This window comes from Pseudogymnoascus destructans (assembly GCF_001641265.1).
Source record: "Pseudogymnoascus destructans isolate 20631-21 unplaced genomic scaffold scaffold_19, whole genome shotgun sequence".
Taxonomy (NCBI): Eukaryota; Fungi; Ascomycota; class Leotiomycetes; order Thelebolales; family Thelebolaceae; genus Pseudogymnoascus; species Pseudogymnoascus destructans.
The window spans coordinates 822,608-847,128 of NW_020167538.1; the positions used below are offsets into that span (position 1 = coordinate 822,608).

General features: G+C 50.8%; 12 protein-coding genes across 12 annotated transcripts; 6 read left to right on the forward strand and 6 right to left on the reverse strand.

The window, feature by feature from the left end:
* Window positions 1-450: 450 nt before the first annotated feature.
* On the reverse strand, window positions 451-3,292 carry VC83_06866 (uncharacterized protein). Its single transcript, XM_024470451.1, has 6 exons — window positions 2,896-3,292; window positions 2,738-2,783; window positions 1,736-2,668; window positions 1,514-1,680; window positions 808-1,467; window positions 451-735 (listed from the first exon to the last, which is right to left on the reverse strand). Exons 3-6 carry the CDS (start codon window positions 2,655-2,657, stop codon window positions 550-552), a joined length of 1,935 nt encoding a protein of 644 aa, XP_024321564.1. The 5' UTR covers window positions 2,658-2,668; window positions 2,738-2,783; window positions 2,896-3,292; the 3' UTR covers window positions 451-549.
* On the forward strand, window positions 3,293-4,294 carry VC83_06867 (uncharacterized protein). Its single transcript, XM_024470452.1, has 2 exons — window positions 3,293-3,814; window positions 3,877-4,294. Exons 1-2 carry the CDS (start codon window positions 3,353-3,355, stop codon window positions 4,162-4,164), a joined length of 750 nt encoding a protein of 249 aa, XP_024321563.1. The 5' UTR covers window positions 3,293-3,352; the 3' UTR covers window positions 4,165-4,294.
* A 339-nt stretch (window positions 4,295-4,633) lies between these two features.
* Window positions 4,634-6,929, reverse strand: VC83_06868 (uncharacterized protein). Its single transcript, XM_024470453.1, has 2 exons — window positions 5,721-6,929; window positions 4,634-5,664 (listed from the first exon to the last, which is right to left on the reverse strand). The coding sequence occupies exons 1-2, from the start codon at window positions 6,367-6,369 to the stop codon at window positions 4,721-4,723; spliced, it is 1,593 nt and encodes a 530-aa protein (XP_024321557.1). The 5' UTR covers window positions 6,370-6,929; the 3' UTR covers window positions 4,634-4,720.
* Window positions 6,930-7,150: 221 nt separating this feature from the next.
* Window positions 7,151-8,147, forward strand: VC83_06869 (uncharacterized protein; the record flags this gene model as incomplete). The annotated part of the gene is made up of 4 exons (XM_024470454.1): window positions 7,151-7,244; window positions 7,522-7,844; window positions 7,897-7,945; window positions 8,017-8,147. The coding sequence occupies 4 exons, from the start codon at window positions 7,151-7,153 to the stop codon at window positions 8,145-8,147; spliced, it is 597 nt and encodes a 198-aa protein (XP_024321556.1).
* Window positions 8,148-8,555: 408 nt separating this feature from the next.
* Window positions 8,556-9,621, reverse strand: PPG1 (Putative serine/threonine protein phosphatase; the record flags this gene model as incomplete). The annotated part of the gene is made up of 3 exons (XM_024470455.1): window positions 8,556-9,259; window positions 9,313-9,546; window positions 9,606-9,621. 3 exons carry the CDS (start codon window positions 9,619-9,621, stop codon window positions 8,556-8,558), a joined length of 954 nt encoding a protein of 317 aa, XP_024321691.1.
* A 491-nt stretch (window positions 9,622-10,112) lies between these two features.
* On the forward strand, window positions 10,113-13,546 carry VC83_06871 (uncharacterized protein). Its single transcript, XM_024470456.1, has 4 exons — window positions 10,113-10,726; window positions 10,791-12,470; window positions 12,520-12,912; window positions 12,965-13,546. The coding sequence occupies exons 1-4, from the start codon at window positions 10,587-10,589 to the stop codon at window positions 12,975-12,977; spliced, it is 2,226 nt and encodes a 741-aa protein (XP_024321692.1). The 5' UTR covers window positions 10,113-10,586; the 3' UTR covers window positions 12,978-13,546.
* Window positions 13,547-13,986: 440 nt separating this feature from the next.
* On the reverse strand, window positions 13,987-17,141 carry APL6 (AP-3 complex subunit beta). Its single transcript, XM_024470457.1, has 3 exons — window positions 16,934-17,141; window positions 16,720-16,862; window positions 13,987-16,663 (listed from the first exon to the last, which is right to left on the reverse strand). Exons 1-3 carry the CDS (start codon window positions 17,094-17,096, stop codon window positions 14,402-14,404), a joined length of 2,568 nt encoding a protein of 855 aa, XP_024321690.1. The 5' UTR covers window positions 17,097-17,141; the 3' UTR covers window positions 13,987-14,401.
* Window positions 17,142-17,367: 226 nt separating this feature from the next.
* Window positions 17,368-18,240, forward strand: VC83_06873 (uncharacterized protein; the record flags this gene model as incomplete). The annotated part of the gene is made up of 1 exon (XM_024470458.1): window positions 17,368-18,240. One exon carries the CDS (start codon window positions 17,368-17,370, stop codon window positions 18,238-18,240), a length of 873 nt encoding a protein of 290 aa, XP_024321682.1.
* A 421-nt stretch (window positions 18,241-18,661) lies between these two features.
* Window positions 18,662-19,654, reverse strand: VC83_06874 (uncharacterized protein; the record flags this gene model as incomplete). Its single annotated transcript, XM_024470459.1, has 4 exons — window positions 18,662-18,843; window positions 18,932-19,082; window positions 19,139-19,227; window positions 19,357-19,654. The coding sequence occupies 4 exons, from the start codon at window positions 19,652-19,654 to the stop codon at window positions 18,662-18,664; spliced, it is 720 nt and encodes a 239-aa protein (XP_024321695.1).
* A 980-nt stretch (window positions 19,655-20,634) lies between these two features.
* Window positions 20,635-21,571, forward strand: VC83_06875 (uncharacterized protein; the record flags this gene model as incomplete). Its single annotated transcript, XM_024470460.1, has 4 exons — window positions 20,635-20,667; window positions 20,816-21,035; window positions 21,106-21,262; window positions 21,307-21,571. The coding sequence occupies 4 exons, from the start codon at window positions 20,635-20,637 to the stop codon at window positions 21,569-21,571; spliced, it is 675 nt and encodes a 224-aa protein (XP_024321683.1).
* Window positions 21,572-22,312: 741 nt separating this feature from the next.
* VC83_06876 (uncharacterized protein) lies at window positions 22,313-23,187 on the reverse strand. The gene has a single exon (XM_024470461.1). The coding sequence runs from the start codon at window positions 22,737-22,739 to the stop codon at window positions 22,449-22,451; it is 291 nt and encodes a 96-aa protein (XP_024321693.1). The 5' UTR covers window positions 22,740-23,187; the 3' UTR covers window positions 22,313-22,448.
* An 840-nt stretch (window positions 23,188-24,027) lies between these two features.
* VC83_06877 (uncharacterized protein) lies at window positions 24,028-24,384 on the forward strand (the record flags this gene model as incomplete). The annotated part of the gene is made up of 1 exon (XM_024470462.1): window positions 24,028-24,384. One exon carries the CDS (start codon window positions 24,028-24,030, stop codon window positions 24,382-24,384), a length of 357 nt encoding a protein of 118 aa, XP_024321694.1.
* Between the last annotated feature and the right edge of the window lie 137 nt (window positions 24,385-24,521).

Genomic DNA, 24,521 nt, shown 5'->3' on the forward strand with positions numbered 1-24,521 from the left:
CCTCCGCCTCCGATCCAGCTCCATGTTCATGGGTAGCTGAAAACTAATAATTCCCTGGGGATAGTCCAAAAACGGGGAACTTGGCAGTTCTGGTGAAGTGGCCCGGTATGACGTTGGAGCTTGCGCCTTGTCTCCCTGGGCAGACGTGTGTTTGTGGATACTGCCCGTAACTGGGGAATAGATGGCTTTCTTGTTGGACCACCTGGTGGGGGATATGCGGCGGTTATATGTTTGGAGCTGGATCCCGGGGGGTGGTAATGCTGCGATGGAGATGCTGGGGTTTAGGCGTTTGTTGAGTGTCGTCAACTGTGCTGGTGCTAAAAAAAAGGGGGCAATGGGCTTGTTGCTTGGTAGTTCTGTTTTGCGAATCGGTGCGATGACACCTCTCGAATCGAAAGGACATATAATGAACCAGGCCTCAAAACCCGGTATACAACGCCTTGCATAAACCCTTAATATTCTTGATATCAATTTTATCTACAAGTTATGGCATCATATTGTCTTGTAACCAAACCATTACTCAACGACACCCCCACAAACGGTACATTCTCAGTTCCGTTTCCCCAGCCTCGGCAGCCGGATGGGAAGCACGAGAAGGAGGGTGATCAATCCCACTCCAGCAGCCGCGACAAACGTAGCGCGCAGACTAGCAGAATACGCAGCCACGACCTGATCCCTATAATGCGGGTCCAGGTCGACGATTGCTTCTATACTTCCTCTCACCTTGCGGATAACCTGTTTAAGAAATGTCAGTAATAGAGACAAATATCTTCCCGGAGGAAGAAGGGGCGTAAAGTGGCAACTTACCTCTTCTTTATCCGGCCCACTAACAAACGCATCCAAGTACTTAACCAGCGCATTCTGCAACACCAAACTACTCGACGCAACACCAATCACCGTCCCTATACTCCTCCACAGCATAAGCGTGCTCGTCACCACCGCCTGTTCGGACTGTTCACTAACGGCTAAGATAGCCATGAACGTGCCCGGGAACTGGAATCCCTGTCCCATACTCCCCAGAGCCAGGAACATCAATACAATAAATATGGGCATATCCTTAGTGATCGTTGTCAACGTGACCGGCCCAAGAAACACGAGTGCCGCCCCAAGGACGAGAGGCCATTTCAGGCGTCGCGACCAGGTAATCAGAAACCCCGTGCTGACGCCGCAGACTGTGCCAGCCAACGCAGAAACGAGAAGACGGAGACCGGAAGAGGTGGCGGTCTCGAGACGAACGGCCTGGAAGAAGATGGGCATGTTGAAGATGATAGCGTTGATGGTGACGGCGCTGATGAAGTTGGAGAAGATTAGGTTGCTGCGGGGGGAGCGGGTGAAGAGGTAGAGAGGCATGACGGGGCGGGGGGCACAGGATTCTATGTAGATGAAGAGGGGAGTGCTGATGATGGAGATGGAGAGGGCGGTGAGGACTAGGGGGTGGGTCCAGGGGTAGATGTTGCCTCCGAGACTCTGGTGGGGATTAGAAAAGTTTGGAAGGATAAGGAGGGGGGCTTACTAAAGATAGAATTAGAAAGGTGGTGCCTGCTGTAAGCACGAGGGATCCTTTATAATCGAACGTCTTCATTGCAGTTAGGAAACTTTCGTTCTCTATGTTGTGGCTCAGGCCTAGATTGCGTGGCACAAAAACACAGGAAGTAACGAGGATGAGCAGTAGCGCAGGAACTGGAACATGTCAGTAGAGTCCCAACTGCTCTGATAGATCATAGATGGGGCGTACTTTGTATTCCAAATTCCCACCTCCAACCAAGGTGGTCTGCCATGGCGCCGCCAGTGGCCACCCCCATAGCTGACCCAAGCCCGTATACAATATTGATATACGACTGGTAGATACCACGGATCTCAATTGGCACTAGATCCGACGTAATAATGCTTCCCATAGTCATTGAGGCACCGGCTCCAAGACCACAGAGCGCCCTAGCCAGAATAAAGCTCGTCATGCTCTGTGCCAGCGCACACCACAGAGTTCCGGCTGTGAACAGGATCATCCCAAAGATCAATGGCGGTTTCCTCCCCATGGTATCCGATAACCGCCCAGCTAGAGGTTGGAAAGCCGTTGAGGTCAATAGGAAGGCCGTTGACAGCCAGGAGGCACTATTCGCAGAATGGAAATGCGAAGTTATAACCGGATGGCTGGACGCCATTATCGTACTGTCGAAGCAAACGATAAACATATTGCCCATCAAGCCCAGAAATATAAGCCAGAACTGACGGACGCCAATCCCCCCGTGAAAGGGGCTCTTCTGTTCCTGGCCACCTCCATCTCCTTCGGCACCTGTGGCGGCAGAGCCCCGACGACTACTCCGTATCCCATGCACTTGTCTCCGTCTCGAGGTATCCCGCAGCATAGGCGACTCCAGAGGCCGGGGCTCGATTCCGGTCTGGCTCAAATACGAGATCGTGCGTCCCAGCCTGTTTTCATACTCGCTCTGTGTCTCGTCATCGGGACCTAGCTCGACATCGGCTGCCAGATCATGGTCCCGGAACGTCTCATCCGGAGACCGGGTCCTGTGGTAATACGGCACATCGGTGGCTGCTCGTAGCAGGGGCGTGTCTTCCGAGAACTCTCTTCGGTGGTGCTCGTCGGTGCTTATTGGTGATATCGACGCCTGCCCAGGGTTCTCATCGTCACTGTCTGGCATCGTGACGAACTCTGCTTCTTGTCTCAGCGAGGTTTTTTTTGGGGGGGGGGGGAGGGAGAGGGGAAGAGAGGTAAAGTCACCCTTGTCCTACACTCCATAGGAAGAGGCGTATTATAAAGAAAGGGCCTCAAGTGTGCTCAAGTTAGCCACAGGTGCGTTGGGGACAACCCCCGCATTTCTAGAAATTGCATGCGCTAGGATCAAGTTATCGCGGGTCTGGCACACTCCCGCCGCTTACCTGCAATCTACATTGGTAGTCATTAATTCTCTGGTCGTCTGCATACGTATATAGGAATTTATAAGAAATAGATATGAAATATATATGAAATATATATGAAAAATGGCCGACCAGCCTTTGCCTTACTTTGGTAGTAAATGTTGTGAATGTTAGCAGGGTCTGCAGCTATTTTCTGGAAGGCGCCTTTTGCCGTATAATTGGTAACTTATGACTCGCCAACTCTACCCCGCCCTGGAACCGGGCTAACAAGTCTCCGTCCTTCTCCATTGACTGACCGACCCCCAATGGCGGCGATAAGACCCTTATCGATCAATCCCATCAACCGCAATTCATCGGCCTTCTCTCTCCGAACTATTACCTGATCAATAAGCTGAGTGTAATCCCCCCCCATTCTTGTCCTACCAACTTCCAAAGTCCTTTATTCTTTATAGAGTACCGCATCTAACCAACCCAGACAATGACACCACGACTTCTCCGCATCGCAATCCTCGAGTGTGATACCCCGCCCCCCGGCGTCCAAAAAACTCACGGCACCTATGGCGGCCTCTTCACATCTCTCCTCCACGACGCAGCATCCTCTCTCAGTCCTCCCCTCCCCGGATCCGACCTCATCATCTCGGCCTACGATGTCGTGAAGGAGATATACCCCCCCTCACTCGACGACTTCGACGGCATCCTGATGACCGGCTCGAAGCACAACTCCTTCGAGAGCGACCCCTGGATCCTCAAGCTCGTTGAGTACACGAAGAAGGTCCTGGCTCAGGATAAGGTGCGGATGGTTGGCGTCTGTTTTGGGCATCAGATCGTGGGGCGTGCGCTTGGCGCGCCGGTGGGCCGTAGTGAGAAGGGTTGGGAGCTTAGTGTTACGGATTTAACACTCACGCCGGCGGGGAAGGAGATATTTGGACAGGAGAAACTGGTATGTGATTTCTCGAAGCCACTGTTTGAGTTAAGAAAGGGCCTTGACTGATGTTTCAACAGGCAATTCACCAGCTACATCGCGATGTAGTCGCCGCCTACCCCGAGGGGGTCGAACCGCTTGCACATACCGACCGGTGCGTCAACCATGCGATGTATATACCACGCCGTGTAATTACTATTCAAGGGCACCCAGAGTACACAGGCGGGATCCTTGGGGAGATACTGGTAGCCCGCAACGCGAGCGGCATAATTGACGACGTGTCGTTCAAAGATGCGATGGCGAGATTGGAAAATAAGCAAGACGGTGTATTGGTGGCGAGGGCGTTCTTGAGATTTTTGCTAGAATGAATGACGAGGGGTTTGAGGAGAGAGTATAAGTTAAATGTTGGCGAAGCATACATAGCGTTGCAGTTGATATCTACTGTAGATAATAGAAATTAGAGCGTCACTCAGCTTCGAATTAAGTCTTGAAACCAGATAAAGACTGAGACTCAGTCGATTAATGCGCGAGGGTTTTCCAAGGCAATTAAGGGGATTTCCCACGGCCAAGATTTCCTGTCACCAACGGTTCCTGTCACTACCTCTACGACGGAATGTCTGCAAAAACGTCTGCGGTGCCAATCCTTGTCGCATGTATTAACAATACGACCATGGCATCCAGCGAACAGATCTGTATTGAGACTTGTCGTCTTTCTCGACCTTGTCATTATCTTGGAAGATTCGCAAAGAATGGCTATATGGCTTATTGCTACCCTTTTACTAGATTCGCTTGAATGATGGCCAAGTATAAGTTAGATTTTCAAAATACCACACACAAATTCCCAGCTGATCAAAGCCACTAAATGCCGTAAATGTCATTGAACACTATCCCTATCCTATATCCCAACCTTTCACCCTCTCAAGCTCACCTCTTCTTCTCAACAGGTGTCTTCTTCCCCTCAACAGCCGCCGCGGGCCCACCACCACAAGCCGGTGGGGCCGAGTCTCCAAAGTCAATAAGATCCGGTGAGTCCTGTCCACCCGCCATCTTATAATCCTTCCCCTCCACATATCTCCCCTGGGCCGCTTCCGCCTCCTTCCAATTCTTCAGCGGAACCTTTTGCACCTTATCATCCGTAAGATCCCCCACATCCCCTCCAACCACTAGATCCCCACCTCCCCTAACCTTCCCAACAACCATCCCCTTCGCCACGCTCTTGATGATCGCGCGCCTCGACACGCCCGTGGCGTCAATATACACCAGCCCCACATTCTTCATCCCACTCCCCAGGTGCTTACTCAACTCCCCAGCCTCAGGGCCATACCTATGCCCCACGACCGTCGAAGCCGCCGTGCTCGTCCCAGTCAGCAGCCCGCGACCAGCTTGATCAATGCCATCAGCAATAGTACTGAAGGCCATGAGACTCTTATTTAGGAATCCCGGCTTATACCCCGTATCCACCTTCCCATCCGCCCCAACACCCTTATGCGCCCTCTGACCCTTATTCATCATCCCCGCGCCGATGTTCTGCGCGAACTTGCTAACCTGTCCAACGGTCTTGGAGGAGAGCCCAGCCGCAGAGTCGGTGAAGGTGTTGATCTTGCGGACGCGGGCGTGGGTGGTGGGGGTGAAGGTCATGGGGGTGGTGTTGGGTTTCGTGCTTTTGATGAAGCTGTCGGCGCCGGATTGGAGGGTCTGAGTGACGTAGGAGGAGGTTGTGACGATGAGGCGCGACGCTTCGGCGGCGCGGGAGACGAGGCGCGAGCCTTTGTAGGCGGGGTGCATGGCCATCTCGAGGTATTCTTGGGAGGCGGGGGAGACGTTGATGTTGCTGGAGCCGTCTTCGGGGAGGGAGAGGATGACGGGGTCTAGATAGCTTTGTTAGCAGGTTGACTCAAGTTATTCAGGGTGGTGGAATACTTACTCTTAGAGCCCGCTTGCATCTTGCTGTCCTCGACAACAGTAAATCCCTCGCCTAGCTCACCCACGACACTTCCGTTCTCCTCGTCAATCAAGACAATTTGTCCGCCATGGTGAGAGCTGGAACTGCCCTGAACGTATCCCTCTCCTGGTTTGAACTCTTGGGGGTTGTACGCTGGCAGAGCTTCGCCCTTGCCCTTGCTAGCGCCAGCGAGGCCCTTTGCTGGAGCAGGGGCTCGCTCGAGGAAGGCAGTGCATTGCGCGAGTATAGTCTCGAAGGTATCGATATCTTCCTGTAGGCCCTTGGCGCTGCCAGGTGCCGGGAACTCGATGCGGGTGAAGGCACCGCTATCAGGGCCTAGGTCCCAGCGTGGAATGAGATAGCTCTTCGGCGGCTGGTGGTATATTTGGGTGGTGGCTGGGAGAGGGAGATCGAGCTCGGGTGGGAGGTGAAGGTGAAGGTAGAAGTCTTCCTGAGGAGCAGTGGCTGGGCCGGTATTCTCGATTCCGGAGAAATCAGAGGCGGTTGGCACCATCAACAGAGAAAGGGTCTGAGGACCAGAAGGAGTGAGGGATTCCTCAACTCCATTCTGGATATGGTATGCTTTTATGCCATTGACGGCATACAGCAGCTTGGGTTCGGAGTTCGACATTGCGGTTTGTTTTGAAGCGAATACTCGATAGCGGGGTAGTGGGGGTATATGATAGAAAGTCGTGTTGAGTACACCCAAGCTTCAAATATGCCCTGGTACGATTGAAGCAGCAACGCAGCAACTAAGGGACCGATGATGAGTGATTTATAAACTTCCGGTCCGCAGGCCAACCTTTCCAAGCGCCAGGACACTGGTGGCCACCGTCTCACACCACTTGACATGGAAAACCAATGACGTCGAGCCAGGCGCTTCTCGATTGTGGCGCAGCAGGCGATCGGAGCTTGCTGGTTGGTTCTAGCTGCACCATATCAAGTATCATCTGGGCGTTTGACGCCGCTTTGAGAATTGCGTATCCTCCTGTCTTATCTGTTGTATGTGTTGGTGCGCGGCTAAGAACCCTTTACCCTAAGCCCTGACATTTGCCGCTCTGGTGAGATCTCAAAATGCCAGAGATGAAACACCGAGAAACCATTATTGGCTGACATGAACGCTCATAGCATCGATATATATTGACTGATAGACTGGTTTTTTTTTTTTGGTTTTTGCATACTGCGTCTCAGCGACGCAGTATCTCAGTAATTCCCAACTTGCCGCCCTCATTTATTTATATCCACACGTGATGTCGAGGGTGGGGTTCCTCCGCGAGGCGGTGAACAATATAAAACAACCCCTCGTCTCCTTATCGGGTAGCTCAGTGTCAACGACCCCGCGTTGAGCCAGACCTTACCACGTCAACAAATCCATATTTCTGTTTCTTTCCAACTACAACACAAAATTCACCATGGTTTCCCAAGACGACCACGACGCCCTTCCTGAGGAGACGGCTGGCTTCAAGGTCGGTGAAAAGAAGACGCTCCATGAGATCCAGAACATGGGTAAGTGGTTCCACCTATGTTTCCTGTAGATTTCTCGATACCTAGGGTCTTGCCCAGAGCCCCGAATTGAACACAATTCTCTCTGTAGATTCCAAGAGCGACCAGCTCTTTATATGTACAAAATTGAGCTGTTCCACGGTTGTACAAGTTGTCATCCGTCCTACTACTAAGCTGTCGTGGTCTCAGTTTCCATACTTTCGGCCCAGCACTAGCATTCTTCCCTCAATTCTTCCGTATCATGTCAAATACATAGATATATATATTAACAGCCTCTCAGATGCTGAGGATGAGTCCCTCCAACGCTACAAGGCCTCCCTTGGTCTCTCTACAGGCGCAACCACCTCCGACCCGTCCGACCCCCGCCAATGCATCATTCTCTCGTTGACAATGGACTCCGAGGGTCGCCCACCTGTCACAATTGATCTTTCCCAGAAGGGTGCTGAGTCCACTCTGAAGGACAAGCCGTTCAAGATCAAGGAGGGCTCCAAGTTCACCATGATTGCCAAGTTCAAGGTACAGCACGAGGTCCTGTCGGGTCTGCAGTACTTGCAGATTGTGAAGAGGAAGGGCATCAGGGTCAGCAAGGATCAGGAGATGATTGTATGTAGAATTATGCACGGTTGATGCCGCGACGATTCTAATCAAGATATAGGGAAGCTACGCACCTAATACCCAGGACAAGCAGTTCTACGAGAAGAGATGTGAGTACCCCCTACCATCGAGGACTGATTCGTACGCCCATTATAACGCACGAGCTGACAATTGCGGATAGTTGCTGAGGAAGACGCACCATCCGGCATGCTTGCCAGAGGTCACTACGCCGCCATTTCCTCGTTTGTCGACGACGACAAGAACAAGCATCTGGAATTCGAGTGGAGCTTCGACATTGCTAAGGACTGGTGAACATAGCAACCTATCGTTCAATGACATGACAAAAAATTGGAAAGACAGCTTGAAAGACGGCGCATAGATTCCATCCAGAGATGCGGCGGTTTCAAAAGATATAGGCGAGTGGATTGGCTTTTGAGCGCTGAAGAGCTGGCATTTACTATGGCGAAGCCGATTGGCTGATGCCTATTACGTAATACTGAATAAACCTACAAGAGGATGGAAATGGCTTTGATATGATTTATGTGCATGTACTTGTAATTGTACCCCACGACGACCTTTTGCGCGTTGCCTCCTATCACCTCTAATATGTTCCAAGCTGGGGTATCCTTCTCTTCCACCTGGCTTTCCTTCGATCCTTAATCGAGCGTATATCAACGCTCCCCCACCACTCCCACACTGTTCTCTGGCCCATATATCCCCCTATAAGAAGTATTCCGGCAGTGCCCCCGGATCAATCGCCTTCGTCTCCGTATTCTGCTGCAAATCGTTCTCCGGCGCCGCCGCAAAGACATTGAAGTACCTCCCCCCCGTATCGGTAACCTCCAGCACACTCGCCATATTCCCACAACGATAACAGTAATTCGGCGCGCTCCAGACCGTGCTCAGCCGGTCGTCATACAGCACCTGGTACCCCTCCTGGCACAGCTGGTGCGCGCGCAGGATATGCGACATCCCGTTCACCTCGAGGAACTTCTTGACGACCTGCGCGCCGAAGGTGTATCCCGCGCCGCGCGGAGACAGGCTGAATTCATCCCGTTCCGGGTCGGGGTCGCTCCAGACGAGGTCGGCCATGGGCCCTTCGTGTGGGATCTCACGGAAGCGGTCGATAATCTTGATTTGGTCGATGCTGTGGATGCTGGGGGAGAGGCCGCCGTGGACGCAGAAGATGTCGTTGTTTATTACGACAGAGAGGGTCAGGAAGTCGAACATGTCAGTGAAGTAGTGCCAGACGTTCGCGTTGCCGTATTTGCGTGAGCATTCGGTGTAGAAGCCGTAGGATTGCGTGACGCCGCGGGACTCGTGGTTGCCGCGGATGAGGTGGACGCGGGTTGGGTAGCGGAGCTTGAGGCAGACGAGGAGGGAGATGGTTTCGACGCTGAACATACCGCGGTCTACATAGTCGCCTGGGGAATATTAGTATGGCTTTGATGGAAAGACGCGGAGCAGGGGAGCATACCAAGAAATAAGTAGTTTGTATCGGGGCAATATCCTCCGATTTTGAAGATCTCTATCAGATCATAAAATTGGCCGTGTATATCGCCAACTACAGTAACTGGCGCCTGCACATGCACCACGTTACTCTCCTGCATAAGCAGCTCCTTCGTTTTGGCGCATATTGCTTCGATAACTGACTCCGCGAGGAGCTCCTTTTTGTATAGTCGTGATATGCATTCGTCTAAATCAACAGAAGCTAGGAGCAAAAACACATCAGCCAGAGTAAAACTGAACCCGTTTCCAAAAGACCCTTACATGGAAGGCCGGGCATCTTCGCATCCCCCTCTGCCTAGGCCCTGCGGCTGGTGGCGGTTATCTTCAGGAATTTATATGTCGAGGTTTCCGTTGCTGAGAACAACAACATCGTCGCATCAACTCCTAAATCATGTAGCAATGTATAGGCGGCTTGCTAAATAATTCATGACGCAAAGTCAAAGGCCGACAGACTGGTGAGTGAACGAGTGTATGGTGCTCACAAATCAGTGGTGAGGACGTTGGCTGGAGCTCTGGTTGGTCGCGTTGGCCACTGAGATATTGAAACAGGAATAAGGTGAGCTATATGCACCCATCGCGCTGATACACGCACGCTAGTTTTCTCTGTGTGTACCGCCACATTTTGATAACGAGTTGGGGGCCGAAGCTATCATTTAGTTTAGATCCACGCCCTGTTTGAAGCGAGTCTGCGCTAGATAGAAATAGGATTAGCACGTATCGACTGTAAGAAAGTGACCGTCTCTCAACTTCTCCACAGTACAAGTTGCTGTTATTGACAACTTCAACTCCCTTTCTTTGCTCCATTACTCTTCACTTCAATCCATTCATTTTCATCACAGATCCCTATGAGTTGACAACATCAAGCGTGCGGGGTGGAAGAGATGCTTTTTTTGCTCGTCCTGGCTTGCTAGAACGACGACGGCTTATCACAAGTTTTTAACCCTTTTCTACTTCTGGAGAGCCCCGAGGATTTGATTTTCTCTTCTCAAAAACGTCCCACGGCACATCTTGCCTGCATTACTTTGCTTTTCCACTTGTATCAATTGAAGTGTATTTTGTTTTCTGGTCCTTTGTTTTGGTGGAATCAGCGTCGTCACATGACAACGCTCATACGTCGCCAAACCCCGAAGTTTTTGACATCCTCTGTCTTCGACATTGAGGTATTAAAGCCATTCTTCTTTTATATCTCTTCGAGTCGGGCCGCTCTTGAAAGCGCTGCTTCGTATCCGACGCTTATCAAAAATGGCGGCTGAAGCCCCTCCATCTATGGACACAGGTAGCCAACAGGCACCAGCGAAAGCAAATGCCCCTACGTGTTACAATTGTGGGGATTCCGGGCACTACTTTGATGCATGCCCAGAACCGGCTCGAAAGATTCCAGCGTAAGCATTTTCTCTTGTCTCTCGCTTTCCGGTTCTTGCTTCCCAAGATACTGATGTCAATCAGCGGACTAGCTGCTGCTCAGGCTGCCAAGGCCAACGCAGGGCCACAAAGTCACCATGGGGGCTATGGAGGTCAAGATCATAGATCTAAGCGCCAGAAAACCGGATCTGGCCCAGTGGTCACTAGATATCCAGTTCCAGGTCCAGTTGTGACCAGATATTGTCCCCCTCCAATTCAGCACCCACCATATGGCGAGCCTCAAGGTTACAACGGAATGCCTCCCCAGCAATTCCCCCAAGGCCAGTATGGTTCGCACCCACAGCAGCAATTTGCACCGCAGAATGGTTACCCCCCATACGGCTATCAGGGGTCTCCCATGCCTCAAGGATACAACCAATATGGTCATCATCCACCTGCGCCTTACGGCCAAGGCTATGGGTCAATGCCTGCACAAGGTCAAGGTTATGGCTATGGGCCACCTGCCAGCAGCCCTTACTATGGGCAACCATACGGGCCACAAGCCCCATATGGGCCACCTGTTCCTCAGCAGTACCCTCACCAAGCGCCGGTGCCATACCCTCCACAGCAGTCCCACATTCCATACCAGCAACAGAATATGCAGCAACCGGCAGACTACGGTCCACCGCAACAGGCTGGGCCTTACCAACCTGGACCATATCCTCAGGGTGGCCCCCAAGCACCGCCGAACCCTTATAACATGCCACAACAACATCCGCAAGCACATACTCAAGGGCAGCCACCTGTGCCCTACCAGTCCTTCCAGGGACAGGGTACACAGGGGTACAATGAAAACAATGGGCCTTACCCTAATCAACAATCCCAACAAGGGGTTCAAACTCCAGTTCCAATGCATGGCTCCCCGGCGGCGGGTGACCCTTCAAACCATAGTGATCAAGGCAATGCACAAGCTGGAAAATCTTCTGGGCAACCTGAGTCTTCCCACGATGATGAGTCTGCCGTTAAAAACCAGCCTACGCATACAACCGATGATGCAGACAATACGCAAGGCGGCCTCGGCCATGATACCACGATTGATGAATTCGACATCGATTGGGAAGAATCCGTCTTCAACGATTTGCTGAGAGTGGTTGCTATTGCGATTTTGACTCCTCTGAGCACACAATTTGATGAGGAGCCTTTGACCTCTGATGCTAGCGATGCTCCAATAAAGAGCAAATATGTGCGCCCCGGAAACCTGGAGGTATTCATATTGCCTATACAGAAGTCGCTGCATTGGGCGATACTGCACACAGATCCAGCTTTGGCGAAGATTGACGAAGCTTACCCTGCTGTGCCCTTTGAGATGTGGGAAGAATATCGCGAGGAGCGAAAAAAACGGAAGATGCTCGAAGCCCGCCTGCATGACAATACACGGGATGACCAATCGCGCGAGTCGATCCAAGAAGACGCAGATGATCAAGCCATGAGAGAAAGCTCCACTGAATCTATGGGTCGCCAAGAAAGCAACCGCTCTGGAGTTAGACAGTTCTCTGCTGGTTCTCAGCGAGATTCAAGGTCTAGATCCAGGACCCTGGGATATAGCCGTCGAGGCACTCCGACTCTTGAAGATGGGGACGAATTGTGGGCTTCACGGCCTGATGAAGCAGCGGTTAAGATGGACACATACGTTGATCCAGCCGAGGCGGTGCTTGCGTCACTAGGTGTGATGGGCGCGCCAAAGCCAGTTTCTGTGAACACCGCAGTATATAACGATGGACAGAAGTAATAACCACCGTCTCTCCAGGGATATTCTTGTACTGACTTTCAATAGGGAACCTTCCAGTCCACGGGGCAAGCAGATGAGACAGGATTCCGGCTATGCTAGTGCCCGGCCGTCCATTGGCCGCCAAAGTTCATGGAACAATGGGCCAGCCTTTCGACGACCATCCAAACGAACACGCCATCGTTCAGGATACGACGGTTGCATCGATAGCCCAATATCTGAAGTTTCGATGCGAAGCCATAATTCCGAGCGCGATGTCGGCAAGCGGGGATCTAAGAGCATGAGCCCTGTGGAAAGCCCGTTGTCGCCAACATCCGCGGCGTTGGTTGGTGAAGCTCCTGCTTCTCATGAAGACCGTTATCGAAGCAGTGAGCCCTTACGGCAAAACGATGATCAGTATGTGAAGAAACGGCCGCAGCCAAAGGTTGCTGAAGCATACAGGTGAGTAACTTACCATTCTTCGTGTCAAACAGCATACTTATTCCTCACGTAGCCGCCGATGGTAGATTCTTGCCATCTTCTCATCCGGCCAACGATCACCACACGCGACTACACTTCCGTGATTTATTCACTTCTCTAATTATAGGTTATTATTTATCGACACGGACGACACAGCATTGGGTTGGAACAATGGAGTATATATGTAGAGCTTTTGGTGGTTTTCCTTTTCCTCAGAGCCCTTCGAACTTTTACGTCTTGTCAGGCCCACTCAGATATTCTCTTCCTTTTCCTCGATCTCTCTCCCAGACAAGTGCGAGGGTTAGAACAAACATAACGTTTTAATGTGCAACTACTTCTTGGTCATCGAAATATTTCTTCGTTCAAATGATATTTTACTCGTGGGGTGGCGTTCGTGGGTTGCATCGGTCCGGTAAAGGGGTGGTGGATTGGGTCATGAGAGGTGCTGGGGCAAAATCAACTATGCTGTCATGAAGATCCGATGGTCCGCATTTTCATCAGTGTAAGAACAGGGGTTTCGTTCTCTGTCTGTCAAAAACAAGATAAAACAAATAAAATTAGCCCGTTTCCAGCTTTATTCTTATGTCCTCATTGTCTATTGTCACATTCTCATCGGTTCTTACCAATCATAGCCAACAGCCAACGGTAACCACCAAATTAGTATCTCCAAGCCAAGGGGAATCAGACTTCTGTGCATCGATACTCTCCTACTCGCTTGAGGCACGGTCAATAACTGCTTTACGGCGAAGATCTTAAAATTCACTTTCGTGACTGATGATCATCATGGCCACAACGGCCCCTCCTATTGCAGAGTAATATCTCCGTATTATATCCAGTTTCTTCAATCTCTCGCCTGTACAGTGGCTCTCGTTTCATTCCGTGACGAAAGCTTCAATTTCCATTTCATATTATATAGACTAGCAAGTAGCAAGCACCTATTCAAGCACGCCAACGAGCATAGACACTGTAGGAACTATAGAAAGAGAGAGATCGGAGGTACGTGGGAAGGCCAAGCAAAGATGCATATGCCACGTAGCCACACAAACTTAATGCGTGCTTCGGTTTAGGCTTCTCGCCAGCTTTTCCTACTGCCATGCCCCTTTCCTGTCACCGGCCAGTCGTTCTCGCCGCCACCGCTGCCCTCCTGTCACTGGCCGTTCTCGCCGCGACTCCGTTTTGTCACCGCTATGGGGTTGATATCGAGCAATTGTATCCAACCATAAATTATCGCCTGCATCGCCCGCGGACCACCTCTAAGGCCCCACCAACTTCTTCGCCCTCCCCTGCCACTCTTTCAGGTAAGTGATGGCATCCTTGACCATGCATGATGACTAGGACGGGTTCCATAAAGGCCATGTATCGTAACTTGAGTACATACGATGAATTACAGACTACTCCACTGTGTTGACTCTATTTTGTCCCCTGTTCTATAATATTTGAAGACTTCGTTGGGTCTCATCTATTTCCAATATCAACGCTTGATAAGCTGGTCACCCTCTGCACCATCATCACTTTCCTCATTTTCTTCGCCCTCCTCGTCATCAGTCTCCTCCTCACTCTCTTCCTCGTCTTCTTCTTCCTCCGAACCCTCTTCCCCAGACCCCTCCTCCTCCTCCTCCTCCTCCTCCTCACTCTCTTCTTCCGCCAGCCAATCATCAAGCGTCTTGGCTTTCTCCTTCCCCTTCCCTTCCCCCTCACTGACCCCGCTCCCATCACCATTCATACCACTCCTCCCCACAACCGTCTTTCCGCTCCCCGCCGCCCGATCCAGCATCTCCCCAGCCGGAACAGACTTCGCACTGGTCTCACCATACGCCTTCTCCTCCTCCCACTCCCTCAGACTCGGATCCGGCTCCTGGCCCGCTTTCACCCACTCCGGTAATCCTTCGTACCCCTTAATCCCCATCCCGCCTACGCTGTCTCCAATTACCAAGCTTGCTGAGCCTAGCATGAACCCTTTCCTGCTCTCGCTTGGGCTTGGTACCTGCGGTACCAGCTTCGGGGCCAGGAGCATCAAGGTGGCGAGTTGTGTGGAGGAGGGCGTGGAGAGGAGGGAGCGGTAGAGGCGGAGACGGTCGCGCAGGTCGTAGGATGTGTCGTATCGCGCTAGAAGGAATATGTAATTCCATAGTAAGACAATCGGGTGCTCTTCGTCTGGGCTGACAAAGTGTGGTGGCTTGAAATCTTGCTGCTGGGAAGGCGATGCATTGTCTCCGCCACTTTGGCCGTCATGCGGCGACCTACTGTCGGCTGGTGTTGGTTCTGCAGTAGCTTGGAGCCGGTTGAGGTAGTGCAGGTATACCTTCGCAGCAAGCAATACAATCTGCAGCTTTGCGGGCTCAGCTTCGTCAGCGAAATTCTTAGCTAGAATGCGTAAAACATCTGGCGCAATGTTATCTTCTTCACCGATTCCCGAGAATTCTCCTACAAGCCAGATGATTGTCGCGCGCGCCTTTGGGCTCGTGGTGGTGTCGAGGCTCTTTGCTAACCGGATGACCGTCTTTATATGGGAGTCCGGGTCTTGTTGGATAAGATGCCGTATAACAGTCAATGATTCCGCAACCAGGTTTCCGTCTGGACTGCTAATTTGCTTGAGCAAGAGTCTCATGCAGCGTCCAGACGTTTGCGTGTCGGATTGCGCACACCGTCCAATGGCACGAACGCTCTCACGGACCAGTGCTCGATCAGACCCAGAGGCGAAGTGTTCGAGTTCGTTGAGAATGAGGCTCTTAATGTGAGTATCGCAATGCGGGAATATCAAGGTAAGCATTTCCAGTTTAAGCTCCCAGACTTGTGCTGGGTCAGTAGTGCGAACCAGGAAATGAGAGGCAAAGCGGACAAAAGACTGCGGTTGTGAGATCGCAACCGAGACGATGTTGTACAGGGCAATATGTTGGATATCTTGGGGACCTCGGAGGAGGGCAACGAGAGGCCCAATCGTCGACTCGATGTAAGAAGGTGTGCCGAGGTTGACGTATGCACGCGCGACAGCTACGACGACTGCTGAATTGCGGCTTTGTAGGAGAGGCTTGATACTCTTTAGGAGTAGTTCAAGGTCAGGATTTATCACAGCAACCTCATCGGAGATTTCTTCTTCTGTTTGATCTTCCTCGTCCTCATAGAACCCCTTGGTTCCATTTTTTCTCTTCACAGTCGTTGTCCTTCGCGGGAAGCATCGCCTTGCATAAATAGTCATCAGCTGCAAGGTCGCCAGTTGACTCCATTCATCCATATCCACGAGCTTCTTCACAAGCCCTCTGTAATGCTTATGAATCAAATCTAGCCTCTCAGGGCAGATCTCCATGAAAGTCTTCACTGCTGCACCAGCCACATAATATTGTTTATCTCCCAGCAAGGTCGATAGGTATCCTAGAAGCTGCGGCAATGTCCCCGGGTCCAGTCTGTAGCATTTCGGGATTGCCAGCGCAGCTGCTCTCCGTACGTGAGGACTCATGTCACCCAACCCTTTCCGAATCGCCAGAGAAACAATCTGGCTGATTACCGGAACGCGAATCCCTGACATCGTTTTGAGGGCCATGGCCCGGACTTGGGGGTTCCCATCAGATAGCGATTTCTGGATTGTGTTTATGGAGAGGAGAGCAAGGTCGGGCTCGGCTTCGGCGTGGCTCAGGAGATATATGTAGACCAGCTTTTTTATTTCGAGGTTTGGGGAAGCGACATTTTTGACGACGGAGGAGAAGAATGGCAAGCATGGTTGAGAGCGGTGCATCAACTATATAGTATCAGCATATGCCATATTGTAGCTTCTTGCTCAGAAGGGTCACATACCGTTATAACCTTCCTCAGTCCATCAAGGACTTCTCTTTCATTCCTACTGTCAAGCAGCTTCCGAATCTGTGCCGTCGAGAGGCTCTTCTGAGTGGAGCGCGAGCTTCGTGCTGCCTGAGCCGCATCCATGGTTAGGTCTCGAGCTATTCCCTCGTCAGCATCATAGCTCGGAGCGTCATGGAACGGGGATATGAAGAAAGACATTGCTACATACCACTTTCCAGCAGGCTGGAGATCCGAGACAGCGACTCCATGCTTGGGATGGGGAGCACAAGGAAACGTGCAACTTGAGCTGTAGTGGGGTTAAGCGACGGTGACGACAATGACGCTGATGCACCAGCGTTTGGGGGTCGGCAATTATTAATTCCTATGAGCATGCGACACCGACGACGAGTTCTGGGATTAATTAATATTTCCCATTGAGGTTCATAGTTACGACCATATATCTAAAGTCTGCTTTCCAAACCAGACGACCAACTAACACCAGCCACTAACAAACTAACGGCGCGTTGACCAGTAGCCAGGAACTGGCGTCTACCGGGCTACAGCGACAGAGACAATCCAGCAATAGCGACGGCCACAATGACCGCCCCAGGCCCTACCCCTTGAGCCACTGTTATCGTCTGGTGATGGGAGAACTATTATCAAATGGCGCCGGCATCACCAATCGCCGTTCCTCCAGTTACTCCACGCGTTCTACTCGATTATATCCTGACCTCCACCTCATACCCCACAACCCTCCTCGTCTGCTCTCCGCGAGCAGCCTTTCTTTCGTCTCTACAGAACTCAGCATCTACCTCTTCGACATTACAATCTTCGACATCAACGCTCCACCTTCTTTCTCTCTCCCCACACATACAAACCATATTCACACCCACTCTCTCGCATCTCCGCGCCTGGCTCTCTGTCGCGGACAGCGGCTGTGCCGCACCGGCCCCAGCTTCAGATCCAGGGAGCAAGGCTACAACAGATACCCCTAATCGGAGCAATGGGAGAAGCCAACTAGTCGTTTGGGGTCTGGTGAACATACACCAGGGGACGAGCGAATGGAGCGTGCAAGGCTTGAGTTCAACCGCGGCAGCATTGGTAGAAGCAGGACAACGGATGGGAAGGAAGGTTGTACTTGTCGAAGAAGCTGAAAATGAACCGAGCAGGGAGGATGAGGGAGATGAAGGCGAGCCTGCGAGGAGTGAAGGCATGGTGGGTCAAGGAGATCTAGAAGAAATAAATGGCATGAATGATAATGGCGAGCTGGAAGACGACCGCCCGGTTGAGCAGGAGATAAAACGGCAGAGTGGTATCTATCACAGGCGGTTACCGATGCTAAATGGTTGCTCCAAGACAGATGCCAATGACTTAGAGGCCGGGGCTTGGAGTGGACGGACAGTGGAAGTCGGCATTGTGCTGAATCGGTGGTTTAGGTTCACAAGGGACGAGATGCTACCGTCAGACCGTATTTGCAAGAGATCTAGCTGTTTAGGCATTCACAACTTGAAGGGCCGGTTGAAAGAATGGGTGTGACGGATTTGCTACACATACGGCGTATACTTTCGCAGCTGGCATATATTCGCCATCAAGCTGCAGTAGCCGCATAGCTTACTTGGTGGACTTAGTCCAACAGTCCTGACAAATACTAGTAGTTGGCCTGGGGTTAAGTTTCGACTTTCATCCTGTGGACTCTGCCGAAATGATGTCTACATTCCTCACTTGAATGCATGAACTCAATGTCACGTCCCAGTCTCCAATAAATGACATAATTCGGATAATGATTTGAATGCACTCTTGATGATATTTTGTACAATCGGCAACTCTCGCTACCACCCATCTATCACTCTTCCCTATCACTATCAAGCCATCATGATACACAAAATCCACCGCTCTTCCGCCTCTATATATCTTGCTGGAACCCCGTTTATCAACTATTAACCAAAACCCGCTCAGCTTAACCAATGACCAGGTTGGTCTCGTCCGCGAAGTCGTACTCTGGAATCTCGAGATTGAGCGGTGCTGGTCCCTTGCGAATACGTCCGGAGATATCGTAGTGAGAACCGTGGCACGGGCAGAACCATCCGCCAAAGTCACCAGCCTCGCCAATAGGTACGCATCCCAAATGTGTGCAGACACCTAAACGCGTGCTGTTAGTATAGGTTCCTACGAAGAGTCGTCCCGAAAACAAGAAATTTCGACATGTTGCGCGGTTGTTTGTACGTACCAATCATGACCAACCACTCTGGCTTCTTAACACGGTCGGCATCCTGTTGGGGATCACGTAGCGACTCGATCTTGATATCCTCGGCCTCCTTGATCTCGTCGGCTGTACGGTGACGGATGAAGACTGGCTTTCCACGCCATTTGATGAGGACCTGGATAATATAGTCAGTCTCTGAGTCTCAATTCCAGTCAAATAGAAGGTACGTACGTTCTTGCCCTCTGGGATAGCAGCAAGGTCAACCTCGACCTTGGCCATGGCCAAGACATCAGCAGATGCGGACATGTTGACAAGGAAATCTGGAGCAACCTCAAGTCAGCAAATCATCCCAATTGGCTCCCATATTCCATATTCCGTCGCCTTTAGCCTTCGCGAGGCTTCTACATCCCCAATTGATCCCTTCCAACCCTCTTCAAGGATTCACGTACCTTGAACGGTAGACTTCGCACCCGCGGCGGTGATCGCGCCCATCGACCCAACCATGAAGTATTGGAACATGAGGTTGCTGCTCGTGGCATTCTTGCTCCTGTATTTGCTGAAATCGGGGATCTTGCTGGTCTGGGCCTTGCTGGCGCTGGCCTTGAAGGGGCTCTCGAAGGCCGGGGTGTTGACGCCGGACTCGCCCGAGGCATTTTTCTGCGTAGTCGTGCTGAGCGCGCGCACGCTGCCTACGGTGCGTGGGGCAGCACGCAACAGCGCCCGCGAGCTGTGGGTGAGAGATGCCATGCTGTAGGTGGGAGGTTGTGCGTGGACAGAGGAGACAATGAGCGACGAATTGGATGGATGGGTGTTGTCGGATTGATTTTGAGGTTTCGGCAAAGTCAAGGTCGTATAAGCCCCTCCTGATTGGCTCGTGCTATTTCTACTGGTCCGCCACGTGACTCTCGGTCATTTATGGACCTCTCGTCATAAACATCTCGACAAACATGATTTGACAAACATGATTTGATCTGGACTCAGGAACAGAAAATCTACGATTGGCCACGAAATGAGCAATTATGTGCCATGTCTTGTATATTTCATGTTTAGGAGCATAAATCTATGTGTGACTTTTCTCAAATGCTGTTTTTGCTGCGTTTCTTCTTTGAGTCTATCACGTGTATTTTTGATACACTTTGAGGCGTGAAATTGTTATGGGCTAAAGCTATAAAGAAAAAAGTTGAAATCATAGCGTATCAATTATCAGTTTGAGCGCGTTAGGGAATCATTTATATTGTATAATACTGTTTATTCAGAAGATTGACTACCAGAAATTGTTACTCATTGCGACCACTTAAATTGGATTTTCACGTGATTTCATGTTGCTGCTCGACTAGGACTAGCGTTATATACAGGTACATAAATTAATTTCAATGTAGCCGGTGCGGGGTCGCCTAAAACATTGGGGAAAGCTCCCCAACAACTCTCATATTCCATCCTGCCGCCGCTGTCCATAATTCTTCCTCGAATGGCCCACCCCGTCTTTGTGCTCTAAGGACGGCCTGGTAACGGCTTGTTACTTTGGCTGCCAGAGAAACTATTCTAGTATACAGGTTACTGGGAATTTAACCTGCAAGCCACTAATTTTATTTCCCTTTGGGTCAGCAGCGAGGCTATTTTGTAGCTCCATCATCACCGCTGTTCTTGGCCCTATTTTTCCGCAGGTTAGAGCCGGAGATGTTTGCTAACAATACAGGTAGGACCGATAAGGTTATAAACCAAGCACAATGGACGCTATGAAGCTTCCTGCCAAGCAGTTTGTGAGCTCTAAAGTCTTATCAAAATGGTGAAACAAATAATTGGTTGCGTTGCTGCCGTTCTTGTCTCTGGTTCTTCTCCACAGCGGCTGCCTCTGCTGTTCCTGATCCTCGTCATACATGCCAGTATCCGACTAAAAATTCTCTCGAGGGATGTCCCAAGAACAGCATCCTCGTTGGTCATGACTCCTCTGTCGCCAAGTTTACGTCCATTCAGAAAGCTATTTCTTCGCTCCCAGACGACGACACCGCCTTCATTATTGTAGTTCTCTCAGGGAACTACACGGAGCAGTTGAATGTTACGCGTAAAGCTCCCATCACGATTATTGGGCAAACCCGTACTCCATTGGAACAATCAGAGAACACCGTGTGTTTACTGGTCATCCATCAATGGCGCTGGCTCTGGTCTCACCGACAATGCTTATACGTCTGTCTTGACAGTCGCGCCAAATATAAATGCCAGTTTCACAGGGTCTGGACCTACTGGGTTCCCCGTCCCTGTGGGCACCCCATTTGGCAACACCGATTCCCGAGTTTACAACATCAACTTCCGCAACATCGCCACTGAAATCGGCGCAGGCCATCTCTGGCGGTCAGGGTGAGCAGAGCCAACGCTGGCTTCTACTCCTGCGGCTTCTACAGCTACCAGGATACCGTCTACGTTGGCAAGCTCGGCAATGCCTATTTTTACGGCAACGAAATTGCCGGCCAGACGGATTTCCTCTACAAATTTGGGACAGCATGGCTCGAGCGCTCGAATCTGACACTGCGCAGATGCGGCGGTGGAATCATTGCGTGGCTAGGGACTAACACGACGTTTGCTAACCAGTACGGCTGTTACGTCTCGAATTCGCTCATCAACGCAGCGAATTCGTCCAGCGATTGCTGGAAAATGCTCTCTCGGTAGACCGTGGAATGCGCAGAATCGCAGCGTTTATTTTAATACGTCCATGGACGCTTCGGTCTTGGAGTCTAGGTACACGAAATGGTCGAATAATCCCTTGACGAACAACTACAATAATTATACCATGATGGGAGAATATGGATCATATGGTCCAGGCTTCAACTTGACTGCACGGCTGGCGGGAAATGTCACCATTGAGCTGGATAAGAAGACGGCAAGGAAGTACCTCCATCCTCGGGATGTTTTTATCACTCATGAGGGCAAGCCTAATGTCAAATGGATTGACCCAGGTTACCTTTTGAGTCCGACGCCAAGAGGGGTTCCCGGGCGGTATTCTGAGTTAGATAAGCAGATCTTAAGTAGAATAGATAAAATCAATGTCAAGTTGTGTTGGATTGAGCTATCTGAGAATAAACCAAATGTGTAATCGTGAAGTATTCTAGCCATTCCAGTTACTATGGACAGTACATTATGCTTTAACGAAGCTACTCTTTCTCATATGCCCTCTGAAAATCTTGGCCCTTTGGGTAGGTGGGCCTACTATGTCCGTGTCTGACCCAGCATATGCACAGCCGGCCAGCGGGTAAGTTCGTTGATATTACAAACAAGGCACGGTATTTTACTGGCTGGACACACTTTACATTACAGAACTAAGCAATACCCCCTAGGACATGTCAAGCTGCAAGAATTCCATAGATAGCTTTACAGTTTTGGCTAAATAGAGAAAATGACAACTCTAATATTCCACCCCTACCCAAATACCTGCAACGGCAGAAATATTATCCCTCACTTTTTTCCCATCTCACTAAGCAGCAGCAGTGCAGTTCAAACCAAGCTCTGCCACGTTAATCTGTCATTTCCGTTAGCATGACAACTTGCTTTATACCAAGTCGTTCATTATGGCGTTTGTGACATATATGTTCTTGACAGTATCCGGGTTGGTTTTCCCTGGGGATCCGACGGAGAGACCATGGCTAGCACCAGAGCATGTGACGCCATCGACAGTCACGTAGTTGCAGCCGCCCTTGAAAGCGATGTAATCATCGTAGTTGGTGATTTTCACGTCTTTTATGGTGGTGTAGGTGCTCTCGCCAACATCAAATCCGTCGGTGTTCTTGGGCAGATTGGTGGACTTCGAGGCGGCATCCATGGTCAGGCTTGCGTAGTTCATGTTGGTTGCGGCACCCTTCTGGTTGATGAAGACGTTTGGGGGGGTTCTTGATTCTGAACCCCGAGGCAACGAGGTTGGAACCACCAATAACACTTAGCAGGGTTGGTCGTTTAAGTGATGAGTTCACTGCCAAAAAAATGTTGTAGGCATTTTGGCCGTTCCCATCGATGACGCCGGTACCAGTGAGTGAGCGAAACTTGGCTCCGTTGATGTTTTCATCAAGATAATTGCTTCCTGGGTGGCCCAGTACGTGGTATCACTGGAAACTTTGAACAAAGCTTCAAAATGGAAATCACAGTTTGTGCAACCAGTGAAATCCAACATAGTCGGGATGCTGTAGGCCAAGCCTGCTGGAAGGACAATTGTGCCTCCATTGCCACATAGCAGCTTTGATGGCAGGAGTATCATCCTGCGAAGTGTCGCCAAGACTGGCTGGAGTACATGTAGCCCGTTTTGCATGGGCCGCACGATCTGGCACGAGCCCATCTGCACGTGCAGCAAAGGCAGAAGTAGCCTCAAGGGCAATAAGAAGCAGATTGAATGAGAGAGACAACATGATGAACGGTGGGGAGCAAATAGTCTGGAACAAAAATTTGAGAAAGGGGAGGTCCTTGGCAGTTATATACACCCTTGTTATGCCATGCCGTACGGTAAAAGTACATGCCAGTAAAAGTAATAGCCGTTGAAGGATGGTCATGTGAAGATCGATATATAGTGCTGTCAGTTCATTTAAGAAATTATAGAGTTCCTCCTTGGTGGAATATCCCTAGATTTGAAACGTATCGGTGAAATATGAACACACTATGTAACTGGGTATCTGATATTATCCTTTATATGTATATTAAACATTAGGTGCCCTCGAGAGAAAACTGGTCCAGCAACTCAACCATCTTAGAAATTTCGTTGTCTATCATCATGAAGTTTACCCTCCTTGTTTCAGGAGCCTTGGCTCTTCTGGGGATCGGCGAGGTGATGGCCGCCCCAGGCCCTGCACTTGTCAATAGAACAGCCCGCACAAGCACCCCTAGCAGATGCTTGACAGTTCAGGGATCAGGGACTCAGAGTGTGAGTAATCAACCATGACCGCAGCTCTTGCTGCCTTTGGTCATCTGCATGCATCTTCGTGTACAGCGGTACATATAACGAAGCGTTCGGCGTCGCATACAATGCTCCATTGATTCTGTATGGTTATACTGCCGAGTAGTTATATCTTCTATTAACCTTGCAGCCTCAACCTTCTCATAGTACCGGCACATACAAGTCCAATGTAGTCACCTTCCAGCGCAGCATGAGCTCGACAAACGCAGGCAACCTCGATGCCTCTTCAGTGGCCAACATCGTAAGTGCCAACTTCAAGGCCTACAACTTCAACTTCAAGAACACCTATGGCTCCAGGGCTAAAGCCGTTGCTGTAACAGCCAATGGCGACAAGCAGGGTTTCTACGGATGCGGATTCTACGGTTATCAGGATACTCTACTTGCCAAAAATGGCAAGCAGTACTATTCCAACTGCTACATGGAGGGCGCCGTTGATTATATCTTGGGGAATGCTGCTGCTTGGTTTGGCGAATGCACTACTGCAAGCAATGGCGGCGGCGCCATCACTGCCACTTCCCGACAGGATCCAGCTGATGCTTCCCGCTAGGTCTTTGACCACAGCACTGTAAGTCTCCCAAGTCGCACATCAGCTCCACCAGTCAAAATACTAACATATGGCGGGTTACCGCAGCCTCTAGGGCCAGAGTCGTTAGGATGGTGTACCTCGGGCGGCCGTGAAGAGTT